General features: G+C 39.3%; 1 protein-coding gene across 1 annotated transcript in view; it reads right to left on the reverse strand.

Annotated features, from left to right (window-relative positions):
* Window positions 1-22,603, reverse strand: part of Rlf (rearranged L-myc fusion) — a 61,741-nt gene that overhangs the window by 21,163 nt on the left and 17,975 nt on the right. The window contains exons 2-5 of the mRNA XM_021160506.1: window positions 15,168-15,322; window positions 13,275-13,356; window positions 8,067-8,199; window positions 2,306-2,508 (exon numbers count right to left, since the gene is read on the reverse strand). Of these exons, the coding sequence (XP_021016165.1) occupies window positions 2,306-2,508; window positions 8,067-8,199; window positions 13,275-13,356; window positions 15,168-15,322 (573 nt within the window). The remainder of the gene's footprint in view (window positions 1-2,305; window positions 2,509-8,066; window positions 8,200-13,274; window positions 13,357-15,167; window positions 15,323-22,603) is intronic.

The following is a 22,603-nucleotide window of genomic DNA, read 5'->3' on the forward strand; positions in this document are numbered from 1 at the left end:
GGTTAAGAACACCGACTGCTCTTCTGAAGGTCCTGAGTTCAAATCCCAGCAACCACATGGTGGCTCACAACCATCCGTAATGAGATCTGACTCCCTCTTCCGGTGCATCTGAAGACAGCTACAATGTACTTAGATATAATAATAAATCTTAAAAAGAAAAAGAGAGAGAGAGAGAGAGAGAGAGAGAGAGAGAGAGAGAGAGAGAGAGAGAGAACCATATAATGTCAGTCAGGAGTGGGGTAGAGAGAGAGAACCATATAATGTCAGTCAGGAGTGGGAGTGGTAGCCCATCCCTTTAATTTCGAGTACTGGGGAGGCAGAGGACAGCCAGGGGCTATAGAAAGACCCTTTTTCAAAAAAAAAAAAGCAAGAAGCTACAGCCAGATTCGGTAGCAGGAGAGTCTTAAGTTGAAGGTGTCGGGAGGTAGTACCTGGGAATATAGCTCAGTTGGTGGAATGTTTGCCTAGCATATATGAAGCCCTGCCCTTGATTTCCACCAGTACTAAATAAAACTGAGATTGGTGTCGCACACCTGTGAACTTAACACTCTAGTGATGGACCCGGAGTTCAAGGCCAACCCAGGCTCAGTTGGGGACCGGGGTGGAGAGAACAAATAAGAAGGAATATGAATGTCCTGAGAGGAGAAAAATAGTTCACAGTAAATTCACACTGAAAGTTAACTCAGTGAGTAGGCCAGGACGAGAAACTGGAGTCATTGTAAGAGGAAGTGAGTGCTAAAGATCTCTAACAGGGTGAAGGACTCTCAGTTATCCTCTAGGACAGCAAAGAGTGAATGAGAGATCTGTCATACGAGTGAGGAAGTTACTCTGAAGAACAGGAACTGTCTGCCTCCAATAACAAGAGGTGCACATACACAGAGTAAAGGAGGTGAGCAGACATTCAGGAACGAAGTACCTGAGTTTCTACAGAACAACAGGGAGAAGCGCAGGTTTCAGAGATTTCCTAGGAAGGTGGGTGGTAAGCAGACTAAAGAAATGCATATAGTGCAAATGATTTAAAGATGAATTAACTGGTAAGCTTTTCTCAACCTATCTGCCCAGTGGACAGATACAGGTAAATACAACAGAGCAGATAAAGATTTGAGGAAGTCAGAGAGATACAATTAAGGACAAGAATAACAGAGGACCAGAGGAGCAAATGCTATCCGATGTAACTGAGTAGAGAGGCAGGGGAATACGATGAGGATGAGGCAGGCTGGGGAAGGCACAGGTCCTGACTGGTGCTGGTCAAGTCCATACAGTACAGAGAATGAAGCAAAAAGAGAGCAGGATACAGGGGAAAAGTTAAATTTAGAAACTACGATATTGTAGAGAACTCGATCTTTGAGATGCCTACATTTAGTTAGAAACTTCAGCTTGCAGCTGGCTCAGCAGGGAAGACACCTGCCAACAATCCTGGTGACCTGAGCTCCCTGGAAACCAGGTAAAAGAGAGAATTAACATCAAAACTTATCCTCTGGCATCCACAGGAGTGCCATGCATGCATGCTCACAAAAATACATCTCATATGTATACACCTGTGTGCACACATGCACAATTATAAACAAAGAAAGATGTCTCGGTGTAGAAGTAAGAATTCATGGGTTAAATCTGGAATGGCGGCTAAGAGGAAAGATAAATAATGACTTAAAGACTAAGCATTCCTATTTTTTTTTCGGCCTGATTTATTAAACATTTGGAGAGAACTAATTCCAAACTTTCTAAGAAACATGATTCACATGTTTCATTAAAATAATACAATCGATAAAAACAGTTTTTAAAGACTTAGCAATTTTATTAACATTCTATATACCCCATGGTATCCAGTTTGACCAGTTAATTATTAGTAAAATATATTCATGAAGCTCAGAGTCTTGCACTTGTGTGTTACAGAGGCAAACGCACAAAGTTAAGTGTTAACTAAGTTAAAATTAATTCCCACACTCCTTGGATTATTCCTTGACCTACTTATTAATTTCCCAAATCCAGTAAAGTTACAACTGTCAGAAGGAAAGCTACTTTTATATCTGACAATTCCACAGTAGACCATCATGTGTAAACACTTATAAACATCATTTGTGCATTCTTAATTATCCATTTTAGAAACCCAACTATACCTATAACTAACTTCATATCCAATCTGAAGAAGTTAAACATATCTATATAGATATATATATCACATATTTATTTAAGCATAAAAGATGAGCTGTGCCTTTCATTCTGGATGAAGGGAAATAAACCATGCAGTGCCTATACTGACACATCACACCTAGAGCAAGAGTGAATGGTTACCTAATGGACTCACCTCCTGAATAGCCTCTTCGCTGGGAAGCATGGAACATAAACATGTGATATAGGCTTGCTGAAAACACGACACCTGTGCAAGTTCTTTAGACTCTGCACACAGTTTTGATAAAGCAGTAGCTTGGGGGATGCAGTTAGACTTCAACAAATGTTTGATTCTCATTTGTAGAAAGGAAGGTCCTTCTTGTGCAATCAATTTGTTAACTAGAAAAAAGGAAAAATGCAATAGTATGACAATGTACCACATGCCAGAGTAGCGATGACACTTTCATCGTTCTGCCTTTGCCTTTTCTTCTGAGACTGGTGGATCTCAGGCTGGTCCCGAGCTCACTATACAGCTGAGGATGACCTGTAAGTCGTGATTCTCCTGCCTCTAATTTCCTTGTTGTTACTAAATTCTGAGTTTCTATAACTGAGTGCTTATTCTAGTCTCAAGACTCCTCTAACAGAGACAAGAGGGAAATGGAGCTAACAATTTTCATATTAATTAGTTTTACTCTAAACACCAAACGTTTTACTGAAACTGTCAATATTTCAAAAATTACATGATCACCTCCCCTAAAGCACTGTTAAGAATAGTGAAATCAACTATAAGTGCAAATAAATTCAAGAAAATGAAGCAAGTGACCTATACAATATTAGCTACCACAAAGGGGATGCATATGAGGTACCAAGTTTTATGCTAAATGTTCTTATATATCTCATTTAGTCTTCACACCAACACCAAGGCAAGTAATGTCCACAGATTAAAGTTAGAAAAATTAATATTCAGAGAAGTTAGGTCACTTGCCAAGGATTCCAAAGCCAGTGGTGCTGTTTCCTCTAAAGCAGGCATTTCTCAAAGTGTGTTCCAGCGACCAAAAGACCTGAGAGATAGTCCTAGAAAAAGAAGGATTCCTTGGTCAAATCTCTGAACAGTCCTGCAATGAATAAAACTGTTCATGTGTATTTAGCCCAGTGTTTCCCAAGCTGATTTGACCAGAGAACCCTTTTACAAATATTAATCCCTTGTAAAATACATGCTCCTGGTTTAGTACACACTTTGGAAAACGCTGCTCTGAACACTAACATACAGTGCTCAGCAAGCTCTCAACTTTGCAAAGCCACCCAACAAGTCTGTGACATTATACAGCCTTATCTAATAATGTAGCCCTCAAGCAAGTTGCTTTAGGTGGTTAATCTAAGGCACTGCTTCTCAAACTTGAAAATGCCTCCTAAGAACCCAGGAGACTTATTTAAATGCAGATTCTGACACAGTAAGTCTAAGGATGTAAATTTTTTTTTGATACAGGGTCTTCAGGTGTATCGCCCGGAATGCTCTATCTAGACCAGTCTTGGCCTTGAACTCAAGAGATCCACTTGCTTTTGTTGAGATTAAATAAAGTGAGTGTCAACATTTCCTAGAATTTTAATTTTTTTGTAACAAAACCCTCCTCCATTGTAATTCCCCTAGCTTTAAAATTATCTTTTTAAAAGTAAGATAAGCCGGGTGTGGTGGTGTACGCCTTTAATCCCAGCACTTGGGAGGCAGAGGCAGGCAGATTTCTGGGTTTGAGGCCAGCCTGTTCTACAAAGTGAGTTCCAGGACAGCCAAGGCTACACAGAGAAATAACCTGTCTGGAAAAACCACAAAAAAAAAAAAAAAAAGAGTAAGATAACTCATTGTCTATGTGCATACACATATGCAGCTAAAATTGTGGCCCAACCCAGGCATGGTGGTGTATGCCTATAAACCTACCTAGCATGAGAGCCCCCCAAAAGATTCTTTTATATATGCATGCATGCATGTATTCATATTCAGATCTGTGTGCTTAAATGTGTACCATGTGAGTATCTGTAAGTTAGAGTAGTGCCACTGCGTGTGTACAGGGAATCAAACTTAGGTCCTCTTGAAAGCAACAAGCAAGTGCTCTTAACCACAGAGCCATCTCTCCAGACTGCAAGATTCATTAAAAGAGAAAGAAAATCTCCCTTTTATTTTGACATCAGTACTTTAGTTTCCCTCCCAGAAAAACAATTCTTTTCATCTTTTTCTGTATCCTTACATAAATGATCCCTTTCTTTTTTTCTTTTTTGGTTTTTTCGAGACAGGGTTTCTCTGTGTAGCCCTGGCTGTCCTGGCACTCACTTTGTAGACCAGGCTGGCCTCGAACTCAGAAATCCGCCTGCCTCTGCCTCCCGAGTGCTGGGAAAATGATCCCTTTCTTGACCAACCAAGTAGATGATAGAGTAGTTCATTCTACCATCAATCTTAGAGTTGTCTTATTATTTATTGCTATCAACCAAATCTCACTATTCACATATATAATATAATTTCTCTTAATGATTCCCTACTGATCCATTTACAACTTGTTTCCAATCTTAGCAATCATCAATAATGATGCAATTCACAAGCCTGTGCATGGGTCATTTTACCAATGAGCATATAACAAAACAAAACAAAGCCCAAGAAGTGGGGCTACTAGCTTAAAGGCTTTCCTCAATAATTCTGGCCCATGTTGCCAAGTTGTTCTCCAGAAGTTGTACCTACTTTTAACTACTGAGTTTCAACTCTGGAGACTTAGATTTAGCAGGCAGAGCTTGGGTCTTAGTATTATATGCTTTTGGTTTTAAACTGTAAAGCGGAACCAAAGTCATAAGTCCTGAAGGAAAAACATCACATTTACCTTAGCCATTCCCATTTTAGAATAATAATCATTTAAATCCACAAAATAATTATTACAGTTCCCCCTATCAATACTTCTTTATTCTTTTGTTTTCAGTAATGTTATGTCAAGTATTCAAAAAACAAATGTGGTCCTCTCCTCAGAGAACCACAGAGCTATTTGCCCCTGGCCTTGTAGTTCTTTAAACCTCTTCACATTATCGCCTGGCTATGTTCTGCCTATTATTAGACCCCACTCTATCTGTGTTACACGGCTATGAGCAGGTTATGAATCTCACAGGAGACAATATACTAGAAAGCAGGAATGTTATGAAGCCTCCAGTCCTGCTGCACAGTACTTTTCATCTATCTCTTATCACACTAAGATTTCTCTGTACATGCAGAATAAGGGGTTATAATGTAAGACTGTAGAATTCTAAATTGCCATCTGAGGATTCAGTCTTACTGATGTTGAAGCTTCTTCTGTATAAGATGTTAATACACGTCATTCCCCTTAAAGGGGATTCTAGGATCATGTGTGAAATGGGAGTGATACACATAAGAAACAGGACAAAAGCAAGCATGGAATAAAATGTTCACTATTACTTGCTGTTATTTATCTCTGATATCTTCTGTGCTCTTCTGCTACCAATCATGTGGTCAACTACAATGTTCAGACTTCTGTATTCTCTATGGAACCATGGACTTAGTAAGGGTTATCAACCCTCAGTCAAATACTTTTAAAGTCAGGCAAAACACCAATGCACCGGAAAAAAAATTCAATAAAAATAAGTAAACCATTAAATAATAAATGTAAATAATAATAGAAAGGTTATTTCAAGAGCTGGGGTGATGCTCACTGGATAAAAGCATTTGCTCTGCGGACTTGAGTTTGATACCAGGACTCACACAAAAGGAGGTAGTAACTCCACTACTGAAGCTTGGAGACTGGCAGCTCTCCAGAGCTCTGCTGGCCAGCCAGCACAGATGAGCTTCTAGCTCAAATAAGGTTAATCTACCTGCCTCCGCTTTTGAGAGCTGAGATTAAAGTGTGTGCCACCATGCCTAGCTTCTTTCCCTTTCTTGAAAAGTATCTATATTTCTTAGATACTTATTTCTTATTTACTTATCGATACATTTATATGTTGAAAGGAAATCTAGGGGCTGGAAAGGCAGCTCAACAAAGCATTTATCCTGCATGTCCAGGGTACTGGTTCATGACTATCGCTGCAAAATAAAACAATAGTTGTGTGAATCCATGTGTTTCAATACTTAATAAGGCTGTCCTCTGCTGTGGCATACATATAAACAAACAGCTTAGCAGTACAACACTTGCCAATTATAAGGCGATCCCCAGCCATAGGTGTTAGGAAGACTAAATAATTATTGACAGTATCTGTCCTTTATCATCTGAAAACAATCACATTTAAGGATTAATTTAAAAGGAGTTCGTAGGGATGGAGATGGTTCAGTGGTTAAGAGTACATATTGTTCTTTAAGAGGACCAAAATCCGATTCCCAGAACTCACAGGAGATGGTTCACAGCTGTAACTATAGCTCCAGGTGAATTCAATGACTCTAGTCTCCTTTGGCACTGTACTTACATGCACATACCCACACAGACACATCCATATACATATATAACTATATATATATAACTCTATATAACTCTCTCTCTATAACTCTGTAACTATATCCATATATATGTATGTATGTGTATGTGTGCATATATATATATATTGATAGTGACTTACCATCAGTAACTCAGTTCCAGGGGAATTCCCAACACCCTCTCTTCAAGCCTCTGTGCACACATACTTTCAGGTAAAATGTTTATATACTTAAAAACCTCTAAAAGGCAATTTTTTGCCACTTAGTGACAATGTAGCCATAGGAACACTGTGATGCAATGCATCACTCTGTGATAATGCTGATATAAACAGATCTACCATACTAACAAAAGGACACTACTAAAATTAGAAAATACATGATAAACATACCCCATAAGCTGAGTGGTGGTGGCTCATGCCTTTAAAATCCCAGCACTCAGGAGGCAGAGGCAGGTAGATCTCTGTATGTTTAAGCCAGACTGGCCTACAGAGTGAGCTCCAGGACAGCCAGGGCAACACAGCGAAACGCTGCTTTGAAAAACCAAACAAAAGCAAAGCATACCCCACCATTGGCAGTGTATGACCTCTAACAGCTCTTATTGACAATGATTTGTTAGTCTCCCACTTGCCTACATTTATGAAGGAAATTATCTTTTCCAAACAAGTCCCCAAAGGTCATAACCAATAGAAAAATCTAAACACCTGAAGGCTGGCAAGACCACCTAGCAATCTGAGGTAAGATTCTCCACAATGAAAAGGTGGAAGGAGAGACCCTAGCCCATAGATGTCTTCTGAACACACAACAGGTTATTTCATGTGAGAAACAAAACAAACAAAACCCCCACAAACCCTTATGCTAAGCTGCTTACTATACAAAAAAAAAACAACAACAAAAACCCTGAACATATGAACACAGCAGTCACAATAAGATGTTAGCTAGCGCTGGGCGGTGGTGGTGCACTCCTTTAATCCCAACACTCGGGAGGCAGAGGCAGGCAGATTTCTGAGTTCAAGGCCATCCTGGTCAACAGAGTGAGTTCCAGGACAGACAGGCTATACAGAGAAACCCTGTCTCGAAAAACCAACCAAACAAACAAACAAAAAAGAACTATCAATTTAATCTTCATTTCAGGAACTCCATATGAGAATCATTACTCAATGCCAGACAACTTAAAGCAAATACAAAGACATACTTACAACACTAAAAGTAAGAATTCTTATAGAAAAAAGTTTTGTTTTTTTTCTATAAGATATTTCAAATATTTGTTTGAAATATGCTGTCACTGTAACAGGCTGACCTGGAACCAATTCTCCTGTCCCCAGATCCTGCATGCTGGGATTCTAGTGTGCAACACACACACACACACACACACACACACACGTTAGTAACTATTTTTTACTATTCAGAAAAACAAAACAAAACAAAAAACTTAGGTACAAAATTTTAATCAATAACCAATTTCAAATCTCTTAGAATTCAATATGGCCAATAGAGTGTTAAGACTTACCTTCCTCTGTCTCTACTGGCTGTTGTGACAGAATTTTAAGAAGAATGGGGTTTTTCCACACTCCTTCTTTTGTAACATGAACCAGTATTTGTAAATTATTATTCCCAAATTCCAACAATGCATCGTGCGACTCCTAAAACAAAAGTAGCATGTTTAAAAAGAGAAGCTAATGACAAAGCTTTGCCTTCTCAACTTAGCTAAATATCAATAAACTGAAAAATACTTACTTTTAAGGTCTAGGTAAAATATTAAGGCCTAGGTAACTATTTCCTGTCTAGTCTGCCATTTTGTGCTATTACTAATATTATAAGGAAAAGTTCTCAAATGTTGTTTCTAGAAACTTTCTAAAATCAAAAAACCAAAAAAAAAAAAAAAAAGAAAAAGAAAAAAGAAAGAAACTTTCGTGCCTAAGTTGATTGATATATTGTTATGTTCTGTGCCCTTGGAAACCAATCACGATAGAAGTCAGTAGAACTGCTTTGTCTAGTTATCCACAATGAACTTGGACCTGAACCAACCACCCAGTAAGATTTCCTGCACCTGTATATAAGCTTTTATGGTATCTGCTTTTATAAGCTGCCCCTGAGATGGACTCCAACATAAGAGAGACACCTGCACCAATATAAGAAACAATTTGGAATAAGACTTCCATTTCGCTGGGTGGTGGTGGCGCACGCCTTTATTCCCAGCGCTTGGGAGGCAGAGGCAGGTGGATTTCTGAGTTCAAGGCCGGCCTGGTCTACAGAGTGAGTTCCAGGACAGCCAGGGCTACACAGAGAAACCCTATCTCGAAAAACAAACAAACAAACAAAAAAACAAAACAACAAAAAAATAGACTTCCATTTTGAGTAGGGGTTGAGTAAAGTTTAATTTCCTAAAGCCTCCCTAAGAACTGACATCCTACTTGGCAGAAAGAGACATGTACATGGGTAACTGACATCCTGGTTGACAAAATGTTAGACAAGTCCAATCCATCCTGATTGACAAGACAATACTGTTAGACAAGGCAAGTTCCTTGACACAGTTGAATACTCCAACTAATGGGAACAGCATAAGTGTATAAAGACATTGTTCTGAATAAAATCCTGTCCCTAAATCCTGACTGGTGGAATAACTTGGCATAAATGTTTGTGGATTTTAGGTATAAAAACCCTGTAGAATCTTAATGTCTGGATTTGTGGCCCTGACAGATCAGTCCTGGGTCGTATGCTCAATACACTATCCCTGTCTGACTGAGGTCAGTGTTGATGTGGTTTGTGAGGGAACTCCTGGACCCCAACACTTATAATGAGAGGGAGAGAGAGAAACCTCAAATGTTTGTACTTCCCTACTGGGATATTTCCAACCAAGTTAAAAATGTATTTAAAATGTTTTCATGAATTTCCTTCATATAAAATTATTATCATAATCAATTTATACCTGAGTAGAATATCTAAAATATCCCAGTAATTAAAATGGCCAGACCTACTAACCTTGGCAGTAGCAGACTTCACTTAAAGGCCCAGCCCGTTCAGTATTCAGGCAGCATAGTCTTGCAAATAAAAATAACTATCATATGGGAATAAACGATGTATGTATGACATTGGAGTGTGGGGTACTGCTGAGCCTCACTCAGCTCCAACCCTGATTTTCAACGATTTAAATTCTTGTTAATGTATTAGTTAAATAAGACATGGTTTTATACAAAATGTTTTAAGGTCTTGGTTATTAGTGTGTGTGTGTGTGTGTGTGTGTGTGCTCGCGCGCGCATGTGCGTTTAAATGTAATTGCTACTAGGTATGACAGCACAAACTTTTAATCTTAGCATTTGAGAAGCAGAGGAAGGCACATCTGGAGTTCTAGGCCAGCCAGGCCTACATAGTGAGACAGAGTGGCACATATCCAGCAATCAGTAAGTACAAGTGAAGGAACAGAAAGATCAAGAGCTCAAAGCCAGCCTGGGCTACTTAAAACCTTCTATGACGGGGGAAAGAAATAGGGGCCAATATTTAACCTGTAATTATTTGAAATAATTTTAGATTGTTAAAATTTTCCTTTTACAGACTGACAGGTCTTTAGACTTCTTTGTCCTGTACACAGAACAGATATTTACTTTTCAGTGAAGACAAGAGGTCTACATGAAAATTTCAGGATTTACTATCAGATCATTGGATCTACAGTGCCTAACAGAACACAGTGATAGAAAGAAGTAAGCCAGTCAGTAGTGGCATAAATCTTTAATCCCAGCACTTGGGAGGTTGAGGCAGGGGGATCTCTGAGTTCGAGGTCAGCCTGGCCTATAGAGTAAGCTCCAGGACAGTTAGGGCTACACAGAGAAATTTTTGCCTTGAAAAACAAAACAAAACAAAACAGAAAGAAGAAAGTATTATCCCTACTGCGATAAACAGCAACTGAAATGTAAATGGTTTTAATAATACTTTCTTCTCCCCATACATCTCTCTAAATCTGATGTTATTAGTATTTTCCAGTACCGAGATGAAATGATCCTCAACCTTGAAGGAGTGAGAACCAAGGTCAGGGATGCCACACCAAATAGTTTACTTTTTCATCTGTTAAATTCTTTTAATTTAAATGTTTTATTTATGTGCAAAAGAATACTCTGTGCAGGTCATCAGAGAACACGTGGCAGCTGATTCTCTCCTGCCAGCCACTGAGTTCTAAAGCTTAAACTCAGGTTGTCAGGCCTAACAAACAAAACAAAACAACAACAACAACAAAAAATCCAAACCCTTACTCACTGAGCCATCTTGCCAGCACAGGGTTTTTTTCAACGTACAACTGACACACCTAGAAATCTATAAAACTGAAATGGCAGTAAGTTATTCGGTTTCATACCATTAAAACAAATAGGAGATATTTAGTGAAATAATTCATGTTCACACACAGTAAAGCCATATTGGTTTTCAAATCATGTAGAATAAACTGCATGCTCATAATAAAAATTAACTGAAGAATAATAAGCTGTATGGCCTACGTAGGAGAATCATGTCTTCCAGGCCCACCTGGGCTAGCTACAAAGTGAGCTCTAGTCAAACCAAAAACAAAACAAACAAACAAACAAACAACCCCCCAAACCAAACCCAAACCAAACCAACAAAACCCGGCTAACTATTATGAACAATAACAAAAATCTTCATCAGGCTGGAAATACGGCCCAGTGTAAGAGAGCTCAGACAGCATGAGCTTAATCTCCAGCCCTGAGAACAAGAACAAGGACAAAAACTTGTTCACAATAGGTTTTCTAATACATGAGGGCTGTACATTGGTCAGCAGGACTTGACCTGAGGCCTTTGCTGATACAAACTCATATTCTGGGTGGGGATGGAGCACAAAACAAAATAAAACCCCAAAGGCGACATGGTGGCATGCCTATCAATCAAAACACCTGGGAGGTGAGAAAAGAAGATTAAAAGTTTGAGGCTGGCCCAGGATACATGCATAACAAGTCCTTATCAAAAAAGAAAGAAAAGAAAAGTTTATTTTTGACAAAAGTATCCAGAATGCCATGTACTGCTTGGTCCGTTTGTCACATAAAATGAGAAAAACTTATTTTTATATTTATATTAGAATTTTAACAGGGGCCAAACCGCTCATTTATCTGCAGTGTTATTCCATTAATTTTCCTCAACACATTCAAAAATATATCCTACAAGTTTGATTAACTACTAAAACTGACACTGGGGGAAGAGGCACTTATTTTACTCAAGCAAACACTCTAAGAAAATAAAGAAGCTTAGGAAAGTATTTTGTCTAGGGAGGATAAAATAAAAATACTAACAGCGCAATAAGAATTAAGTATATGTGTCCTTCTAGAACGCAACATGCCAGGACCAAACAAGGCCTCAAAGCATCAAGACAAAAATACTTGTGCTCATCTGGCCGTAGTGCTACATATCTGTAATTCCAGCACTCCTGAGGCTAGGGCAGGACTGTCACAAGGTTGAGGCCTTCTGGGATACAGAATGAGATCAAGGACAGCCTGGTCTTAGATTTCAGCTAACCCACAGTGTGACCAGCTTTAAAAAAAAAAAAAAAAAAAAAGCTAAGGCAAAACCCAAATAAATCTCAAACAAAAGCAGAAATCAATGCGCCATACATGAAAGATGAATCTAATGGTTGTTTGAGTATCTAAGAAATCAGAACCACATTACTTGGTTTCAAATGGCCAAGAATGACAAAGAATTTTCTTATTCCCTAAGAGATATTACAATCACTTCATTTTGTAGTATATAGGCTAGAGGAAATACATTTCTATACTCTAAAGTGTGTTTTTAATATATAAATCTTTATCTGTGCCCATATGAAACAGGTCCAAGTTACTGTGAAATATGTGTCCTGCATGAAGCCATTAATGAAGGATTCTGAATCTGAAGGCGGTGGATGTTACTCTGGGCAAGCTAACTTTCCTATGTGTACCTCTGTGTTGTAAAGGGAGATTTGAATAATATCTACATTTTAAGGTTTACTTGATTAAAGGACATAAAATATTTAAAATAAAGTAATACAGAGCAATGACCCTTAGTTAGAGATCAGATATTTAATGCTTATTTGTATGCATTTATATATATATGCAGGTGTGTGCACACTTAGGTCAACACCTTAGTGTTATTTTCCAGCATATTTACCAACCTTCTTTGTTCAAGAGGCCCGTAGCTTTGCCAAGGAGGCTAGGCTAGGTAGACATGAGCTCTAGGGATCCTCTTTCTGCTTCCCATCTCACATCCCTAGGATTGTAGGCCTCTAGTACCACACCTGCCTTTTCTGAGTTCTGGGGATCCAAACTCAGGCCCTCACGCTTGCGAGGCGGGAACTTTGCTGGTTAAACATCTCCCTAGTTTGTAAGTATATTTTTAAAATACCTTTTCAGTTTCTACCCTTAACAGATCATTTGACGCCTGTTGCTGGGCAGGAAGGACACTTGCCATTTTCTAGTCTGTTCCACCCTCTTAGAAAAGTGAGCACCCAAGTGGTCTCTTGTGAGTATAATGTATGAATAGAATCTACGACAGCTAGTTTGGCTGATCTAGAGATTTATATTGATCGACAAGGCACTGTCTTATGAACAATCTGAATATTTTAGTTTAATAATCATAAACATACAAATATGTAATAGCTTGGTTTTATTCTAAGTTTCAAAGTTTCTTTGCTGAAATTAAATATACATTTGGACAACTTGCAGAGAAATTCTTTGAATTAAAATGGACTTACCTGTAGAGACTGAAGGAATGGTACCCAGACTTCACAGGGCAGTTCACTTTCAGACACTGAAAGCAGTAATTCAAAACAACTCCTACAATGCAAATAACTATGTAAGTATGTAATGAAGTTAGAGTAACAAATTAAGTGCCACATGAAAAAATATGCAAGAATTTTATACTTACTCTAAATGGTTTAAATATGTATACTCTTTAAACCTTTTCTTTGAAATTGCTCTATTGGTTTTTCAAGTATGAAAAAAAAGGAAAAACTATAATGCTTTTATGTTTACATTGTTGTTTTAATACATTTTAGAAATATAGGAGCCTTCAAAAAAAGTCATATTCTAAGCAGTGTTCACTTGCACAGGAAGGCTACCCAGACCTATAGACCAAGAACAAGCTCTCAGGATGCTGTGAGTTTAGTTGACACAGTTATACAGACATGCAGACTGTCATCCACTTCTGTTTCTATCACTTGCAGTGGAAAGAATCATCAGCTAAGTGATTTCTTCACTTCTAAAAACCAAGCAAAAATGATTCTTCCTTCCACAATACCTACTACCCAGGCAGAGGGAAGAAGCAACAGAAAAGGATTTTTTGAAGATTCCTAAAAATGTCAATAAAGAACTCAAAATATCAATCCACCAACAGCTCACCTAAATCTTACAGTACATCATTTTGCCTGTAGAGACTGATATCAAGTGGCAGGAAGTAAGTGGGACTTGGAAGGGAGAACAATGGGATGAATAAGGAATACTAACCTTCCACAACAATGTCAGATTCAGCTGTGGTGAAGAGAATACAAACAGGTAGGGCTAGACAAAAGATAAGAGTCCTCTGACCAGCACGTATCTCACTCAGAGATGCAGGATCTAAATGAGACAGCACCAGCCTACATCTGAATAGCTGTTGAGATGAGCGATGTTAATGGTGTAATTTCGTCTGCTAGTAGGCAACCCAATATTTAAACAGCTAAATATCATGGACATGTAGGGTGGCTTTACTATAATGATATTTTGTGCTGGTAAAATTATTTTCAGTTCAAAAGATGTAAACAAGTTGCAAAGTTTTAGTTTCTTTTCTGAAGTATATGCTATTTCTCAAAGATAACCAATTTCCAGATCCTAAATCTATGGTAATTAATTCTGGTTGCCGACTTGATTAGACTGAGATTCCTAGAAGATGGACAGGGTGTATCTGTGAAAGATTCCCACCAATGATTAACTAAGGGGGAGACTTCAGTTGAGGTAAGCAGTGCTGTCTAAAGCCCGGACTCCAGATAGATTAGGAAGATAAGGGAGCAAACCCATTCTTGGGGCAGGCATTCTCTCTCTGCTTCTTGCTTCAGGGTGAAGACTGCTCTACTTGACCAGGTCTCCTTCTCATGATGGACTAAAACCCCTGAAACTGCCAAAATAATTCTCTCTTTAAGTTGGTTTTCTTTGGCACTTGGTCACAGTCATAACAAACTGATTAACCTCATTCTATACCTATGGGAAAGAGAAGGAAAATGGACTGTGGAACTGAAGTACAAACCTGAGTATGAAAGACTTCAGTGAGCAGTGGTGGTGCAGGCCTTAATTCCCAGTACTCTGGAGGCAGAGGCAGATGAATCTGAGTTCAAGGCCAGCCTGGTCTAGAGTGAGAGTTCCAGGACAGCCAGGTCACTCCTGGGGTAAGGGGTGGGGAGTTAGGGATGGAGGGGAGAGAATGAGACTGATTCTAAAGGTAGATTTTGTTTAGCTGGTGCCTCACTTGGATTTTACCTCTTGGGAACTTAATGAAGGCTGAGAGTAAAGGGAATTGGTGCTTTGCAGAATAAATAGTGGCACTGTAAAGAAGTCAGGCAAACATCACAATCAACAGTACTCAATTCTTAAGAACTTTACAAGCTTAAACTTACAGGACTAATCTGCCAAGCACTAAGAGAACATCTTCACATTCAGTAGTTAGAAATGGACGTGCGCTGGCAAAGCTTTGGATAGCGAGGCGGTATACCTCCAGAAGATACACAATGTGTTCTGATGCATTCTTGTTGCTTGCATATTGCAATAAGGTCTAAAAAACAAACATATTTCATCATTTTACAAATAAAAAGGAAACAAATTGGCTCTTCACTCTCAAATGTACTATTCATTCCCCTTTTCCCAACACATGTGCACACACTGTCTTTTTAGGCCTTGGTTTGTTTAAAGAATTCTATATTCACCAATTCATGAATCATCCCTTCAGAGTGAGTGGAATACAGAATGGTTCTTCTGACGGGGAAATCAGAGGAGTAAAGCCACAATATGCCTGAGTTGGATCTCCATATACATGCAGAATTAAAGTAGCAAGTTTGGTCAATACATCATTAAATTGAAGGGGAAAATGGAAAGGAGGGTTGCTCCATGTACATCCTACTCATAATAGAGTAAGTTTCTCCTCCTCTTTGTAGACACTTATTAAAATATACTCCTATATGTATGCAAAATTAAGAAACAGGTTGGTTTTGGGTGTATAAACAATCAGGCAATTGTCTATGAGTTGAACTTTTAGAAAGGATTTCCTATTTACCATTTTGTGCTTATACATGAATGGACTATATAATTAAAATCAGATATATCATCAGAAGGGACAACTCAGGTCTGTCAACTAAAGTAGAGAACTCAAATGACCCTTAACTAGTCCCTCTTTCCCACCTTATAAGCAAAGCCCCAGGAAATAACTACTCTCTCACTCATGTGGCTACTGTCACTCTCGAAGACAGGCAAATCCTGAGCAATACTATCTTGCTTTGAATGAACTGTTCTTGTTCAACTCTTAGAATATACATAAGCCTTTATTTCCCTGAAAAGACACCAATAACATGACGCAAAGCTGGGTGTGGTGGTACACACCTTTAATGCCAGCCTTGGAGGCAGAGACAGGAAGATCTTGCCGAGTATGAGTAAATTCCAGGACAGTCAAGGCTATACCAAGACCTTGCCTCAAAACCAAAAACAGAAACAAACCAAACAACACCAAAAGCCTGATGTAACTTTTTTGTGTCTTGGCTCCACAGAGACAGATACCATTTCCCCCTTAGAGAACACATCCTAACTGGTCAGTGAAGCTCCTAATTAGGCTTTTACTCCTACAGTTAAGTCGTTCAGAAGGCAGCTTGATTATGAGTAAATTCTATGTGATTTGAATTCCATAAAGATTTTTAACTACTGTCGTAGAATTACAAATAGGGCTAGTAAGATGGCTAACAGTTGATGACACTGGCTACCAAACCAGATGACCTGAAACCTACAAAGGTGAAGATGTCCTCTATTTCCACATGAGTGTCAGGCACACATATACTGTACACCCCCCCCCCCACACACACACACATTAAAAAACTACAAAGAAATATGGTAACAATGCAGGATTCCAAACTTTTTACACATTTGGTTTCATATTAAGATCCCTTTCTGAGTTGGGTGTGCTGCACACCTGCACTGCCAGGGCTTGGAAGTTTTAGTTTAAAAGTGATTTTTGACTGCACAGTCAGGTCAGCTTGGGTTACAGGACAGCCTACCTCAAAACACAAGAACAATAAAAGATCTTTACAATTAGTTAAAAAACAACCTCTCCCCCTTTTAATGACATGTGAAATACCAACCTGCTACATATATAAAAATGCTCTCAATACACTGAATGATGTGATGCGTACACATCTGAATTCTCAACTGAGTGTCCTGTATTTTCAGAAAAGCAACATATCATTTTTATCAAATCATCCTCCCCTCTGTACTCCAAAGACAGGGTTTCATGTAGCCGAAGATGACCTTGAATTTGAGTGCTGAGATTACAAGTGTGCCCACCATGCTCAGTTGCTGCTATGCTGGAGTTCAAGCAAGTCAGACAGGCACTCTACCAACTGAGCTCCAGGCCACAGTTCATGTTATTCACTTTCAAAGATTCAAGACTTGGGATTTGTTCATTGTCTGTATTTTTTTTTTTTAATTTTATATTTTGTTTCACTTTACTTGGTATTGTTTGATACAGGCATGCATGTGTATGTAGCCTTGGTTGGCTTCAAATTCATAGAGATCCATCTCTGCAGGCCTGTGTCACTATGTGTGGCATTTTACATTATCTTTAGTTATGTGCACTTGGGCATGCACATGAGTGCAGGTGGCTGAGGCGGCCAGAAGACGACACTGGATCCCCGTGAGTCATCCAATGTGGACGGTGCAAACCAACTCAAGGTCTCTGTAAAAGTTATTTGCTCTTAACTGCTAAGCCATTTCCCCAGCTTCTCGACTTGTATTTTTATACTCCTTAATCTTTACTTCCTCCACATTAGTTTAAACTAAATAATGGAGTCTCCTTAACATAGCCACTAGGATCATGCTTAGCATTTCAAGAACCACTGAAAGTCATTTCATTCATTCATTCATTCATTCATTCATTTGCTGCTGGAGACTGAACCAAGGGCCTTGTACTTGGTAAGTAAATTCTCTACCACTAAGCTAAATTCCCAAAGTTTTATCTGTTTTTAACGCAATGTTAGGTTGAATGAATTATACTCAATCAAATAACATAAATTATCCATGTAAACCAAATCCCATCAGAAGCATTTTATAAAGTTTCCTTGTTTTTTTTGTTCTAGAAGACACCAATGAAGCTGGCAAGGGAGTGATAAATGATAAATAGTACCCTTTCAAGTTCAGTGGCATTCTATAGAGATCAGATTGATGAAATTTCTTCTTTGTTTTAGGAAACAAATTTATTCCACAAACAAGTAAAATCAGATAGGCATGTTAAAGACTACTATATCTAACTATTTAGGCACCATGCTTAACTATTTAAATACTTTTACGAGCTTGTTCTTATTCAAGTTCCAGGCAGATTACTATCAGAATACTGCCTCAAGTATATAGTCCTTGCTATATTATCTCAAATCCTTGTATTTTCTTCTGGATGGTCTATTTTAGTCTTAAACTCCAACATGTACAAAACCAAGTATCTTCACCAGAAAATATATGCTTTTGCCTTTTATTTCCACCTCTTTTCAGAAGTCAAAACTAAAATAATTTTGAAACTAGCACAAAGTTTGTTGATTCTAGTTCAAAAAACAACTCAGTCTCCCATCATCTTGGCAGCCAGTGACTTATTCCCAGCCCCCAGTACTCTTACCTGAATTGTTACAATGATTCCCTTTGGCGGTTCTGAAGGCTCCCTAGTTCTCAAGTGTGCTATAACTGCAACATATCTGTACATTAAAGAATCAATGCGTAGGGCAAAAGGACCACAAACAGCTAGACTAAAATATGCTAACACAGCTAGACTGCAGTAGTAATAGGATTGTGGGCTATTTTTCTGTCATCTTCACATTTTATTTTGTGAAACTATCAAGAGAGAATAACTTCAAGATGGTCACATTTTATGTAAGGGATGCATTCCAAAATAGTAGTTATATTTTATTGGGCATATAGTATTGAATAGGTTCTTTCCTAAGGGCTTTCACTCTATTACAGTCATGAATCACATGGTTTTGGTCAGCAAGGGCTAATGATGGATTTAAAGAGATGGCTCGGTCAGATCTCTGACGGGTTGAAGACTAGCTATAATCTCATAATTAAATATAAATATAAGTATTTTAACATTAAAGATGATGTTCTAGATTTGAAAGGATGGTTTTCAGATGGTATTACAAGTTAAAAAATCAAACAAACAGAATTGTAAACTCTTTAAGATAGATAATAGAATACTTTAAATTGACAAAGATAATGTACTAGACATTGTAAGTGTATGTCGTACCTTATAATTTACATAATTGTCAAAATTATGTTCAATGTATATCTGAGAGAAAAAAAAGCCATTTTAACTGGACAAAAGGGGGAAATGTAGTGGAGTTGGCCTACTGCTGCTTGTATTCTAATGTCAATTTGGGTCCCCCAAAATTGGGGACCTGTACATGTCTGCATGTAAGACATGGAGGGACCCTGATCTCAGTTGGTTCTGATTGGTTAATAAAGGTGTCAGCAGCCAATGGCTGGGCAGGGCAGACAGAGGCAGGACTTCCAGGATTTCCAGGCTTGGGACTGAGAGGAGAAGGAGAAGTAGAAGGAGGAGATCTGCCATGCTGGGAGAGTGTGGAGGAAAGGAGATTCCCCATGCCTGAGGAGTGCAGGACAAAGGATAGCTGCCATGTGAAGGAGCCACAAGAGCGCAGCCCAGTGGGGTCCAAGGCAGCCAAGATAGAATACAGAATTTAGTAAGTGGTAACTTGGAATTATCAGCAGGAGGTAGTGAAGGTTAGACAGTGGCCCAATGTGTGTGTCTTTCATTCTGGGACATAAAGCATTGAGGTGAGTAGGGAACCTGCCACAGGGACATATTAATTAATTATTTAATTCTACAAGAGCCCACTAAGAGCACACATACTGCTCTTGTTTGTTTGTTTTGAGTCAGAGTCTCTTTGTTATGTAGCCCTGGCTGACATGGAAAAAGTTCTGTCCAGGCTGGCCTCAAACTCACAGAGCTCCATCCACCTGGCTTTGTTTCCTGAAGGCTGGGATTAAAGGTGTGCACCACCACCACCCACCACACCAGGTTCTTATTGAGGACTCAAGTTCATAATCCCAGCACCTGCTCGCTGCAGCTGACCTTGAGCAGTTAAAACCCCAGCACCCCTTTCCTGCCTGCACAATGCGTCAGCACTCTTATTTACATACCCATGCAGAGACCTACAAATTTACATAATTAAAACTAATCAAAATAGATAATGTTAAAAAAAGAGAGAGAAAAAAGGGTTGGAGAGGTTGCTTTTCTAGATTAAGAGCACTGGCTGCTACTCTGGAGGGCCCAGGTTCACTTCTCAGTACATATAAGTCATCTGTAACTCCAGTTCCAAGGGATCTGATGCCATCCATCTTCTGACCTGTACAGGTACCAACCACAGACTACATGCAAACAAAACATTTTTACATACAGATAAATACAATTTTTAAGTTAAATCAATAAAACAAAGGTGCAAACAAAAACAAGGGTAGAGACTATAAATTATTCGGAGGATCCTAAAAGCCAGAACCCCAGAACAAAAATGATCTGTGCTGGGATTAGGAAGAAAGAAAAGAGTATATCCTTAATGGTTATCTTTACAATTTTTTTTTTTTTTTAAATTTTGAAGCAGGCTCGGAGGAATTTGAGTTTAATCTCAGCACTCGGGGAGGCAGAGACAGGTTGAGCTTTGATTTCAAGACCAGCCTGATGTACATACATAGTGTGTTCCAGGATAGCCAGAGCTACATAGAAACCGTGTCTCAAAAATCCTGTGTGCACGCTTAGATGTGTGTATGTGTATTGTGTACGTGCTCGGTCAGAAAAGGGATTCAGATTCCCTGGAACTGGAGTTACATGTGGTTGAGTCACCGTGTGGGTGCTGGGAAATAAACCAAGGTCCTGTGCAAGAGCAGCAAGAACTCTTAACCAATGAGCCATCTCTCCAGGCCCCTACAGCATATTTTGAAAAAGCCAGAGTATTAGTCTTCCTTTTTTATTATAAAATTAATGTTAAGTGGCTTTCAAAATATGCCATAATTTATTCTGACACTCCAGAATTCAGATCATAAATTAAGGCAGTATTTTGTTGGACAGTAATGATCTGAATAAAATTGGCTTCTAGTTAAAAAAGAAAAGCGCAGAAAATGTTCTATTGTCTATTATTTTTACTATACCTTTCCATGTTTGGTTTTATTTAGAAACATAGATGCCTAATGATGTGTTGCAAGTTGCCGACAGTATCTAGTATAGTAACTTGATATACAAAATTCAGAGCCTAGCAGCAATAAGGTAGATACAATATATAGCTGGGATGTACAGTAGGCTCTTATGGGACCTAAGTTTAAGTATATCCAAGCATGCTAGGCCCACAGGCTACTCTGTGTGTGTGTGTGTGTGAGGGGTGGGGGGGAGGAGGAGGAGGAGGAGGAGGAGAGGAAGATTGGAGTGGAACCTAGAGCTTCAAGCATGTTAGGCCTTGGCTAGCAGCTGCCTGCTTACTATGAGGAAGTGGGTAGGTGAAACCACAGCTCTTTCACCTTGTGTTGTTACTTGTAACCAACTCACACTTTCCACATTAGCTACAGCCAAAAAAAAAAAAAAGTGTCTCTAGCCAGTGTCAGGCTTCCCATTTAGGCAAGATTGACTTTGAATTTCTGGTCCACTTTTTAAAGGCTGGGACTATGGAATTGTTTTATGTGCTACTACTGGGTAGGGGTCCAAACTCGGAGCTTCATACACAGTAGGTAAGCAGTGTACAAACTGAGCCACATCCAGCCCTACAGCTGATTTAAAAGAGACACAGAGAGACTTCCTTGTCATTTCCATTCTCCGCTGATCTACATCCCCGACCTTTACTTCCTGTTTTAAATAAGAAAGCAGAAGCTGGGTGTGGTAGTGCAAACCTTTGATCCCAGCACTCAGTAGGCAGAGGCAGGTGGATCTCTGTGAGTTGAGTCTAGCCTGGTCTACAAAGTAAGTCCAGGACAGCAAGAGATGGTTACACTGAGAAACCACCTTGAAGAGCCAAAGGGGTGGGGGGGGGGGGGGGGACGGGCGGGCGCAGGTTTTACGCTTTAATCTGAACTAGTCACCTGCCTCCAATACCCATGTTTTATCACTATTCTTTGTCTTCTCAGAATTCACAAATCTACTATCGCTTCAATAAATATGCTTATTTCCAAACCCTGCCTTTACTTCTGACTCCACTACCTTTAGTATCTGCAGCCTCTGCAGTGTGGTCATCATTTGGCCTACTTCCTCAGAGTTTACCACATCCACCTCCCATTCGAAAGTCACTGCTTCTGGGAAATTTTCTGGCAATAGTGCTAAGTGACACCCACTACTTTGCAATGCTGTGGTCATGTCAGGGAAGTGGCTCAGTTTAGGTAGAACTGTCTCGCCTGCTCACTGTTCTGGGTTTGATCCTAGTACCAAAAGATGGCCATGGTTTGCAGACCTGTCATCCCAACACTTGAGAGTCAGTGACAGATGAGAAGTTCAATGTCATCCTCATCCAGCTACAGAAGAACCTCCACCCCCAAAAGCAACAACAACAACAGCAGCAACAACCCACCTAAAACAACTACAAGTGTCAGTTGTTCATTACAAATGAACATCAGAGGGCAACTGGATTTTTTTTAAAAAGATAAGTGTGTGCATTATTTTAAAATCTGCACATAACACAAGAAATCTTATTCTGGGGCCGGGCGTGGTGGCGCACGCCTCTAATCCCAGCACTCGGGAGGCAGAGGCAGGCGGATTTCTGAGTTCGAGGCCAGTCTGGTCTACAGAGTGAGTTCCAGGACAGCCAGGGCTACACAG

Source organism: Mus caroli, chromosome 4 (assembly GCF_900094665.2).
Source record: "Mus caroli chromosome 4, CAROLI_EIJ_v1.1, whole genome shotgun sequence".
In the NCBI taxonomy this organism is placed as follows: Eukaryota; Metazoa; Chordata; class Mammalia; order Rodentia; family Muridae; genus Mus; species Mus caroli.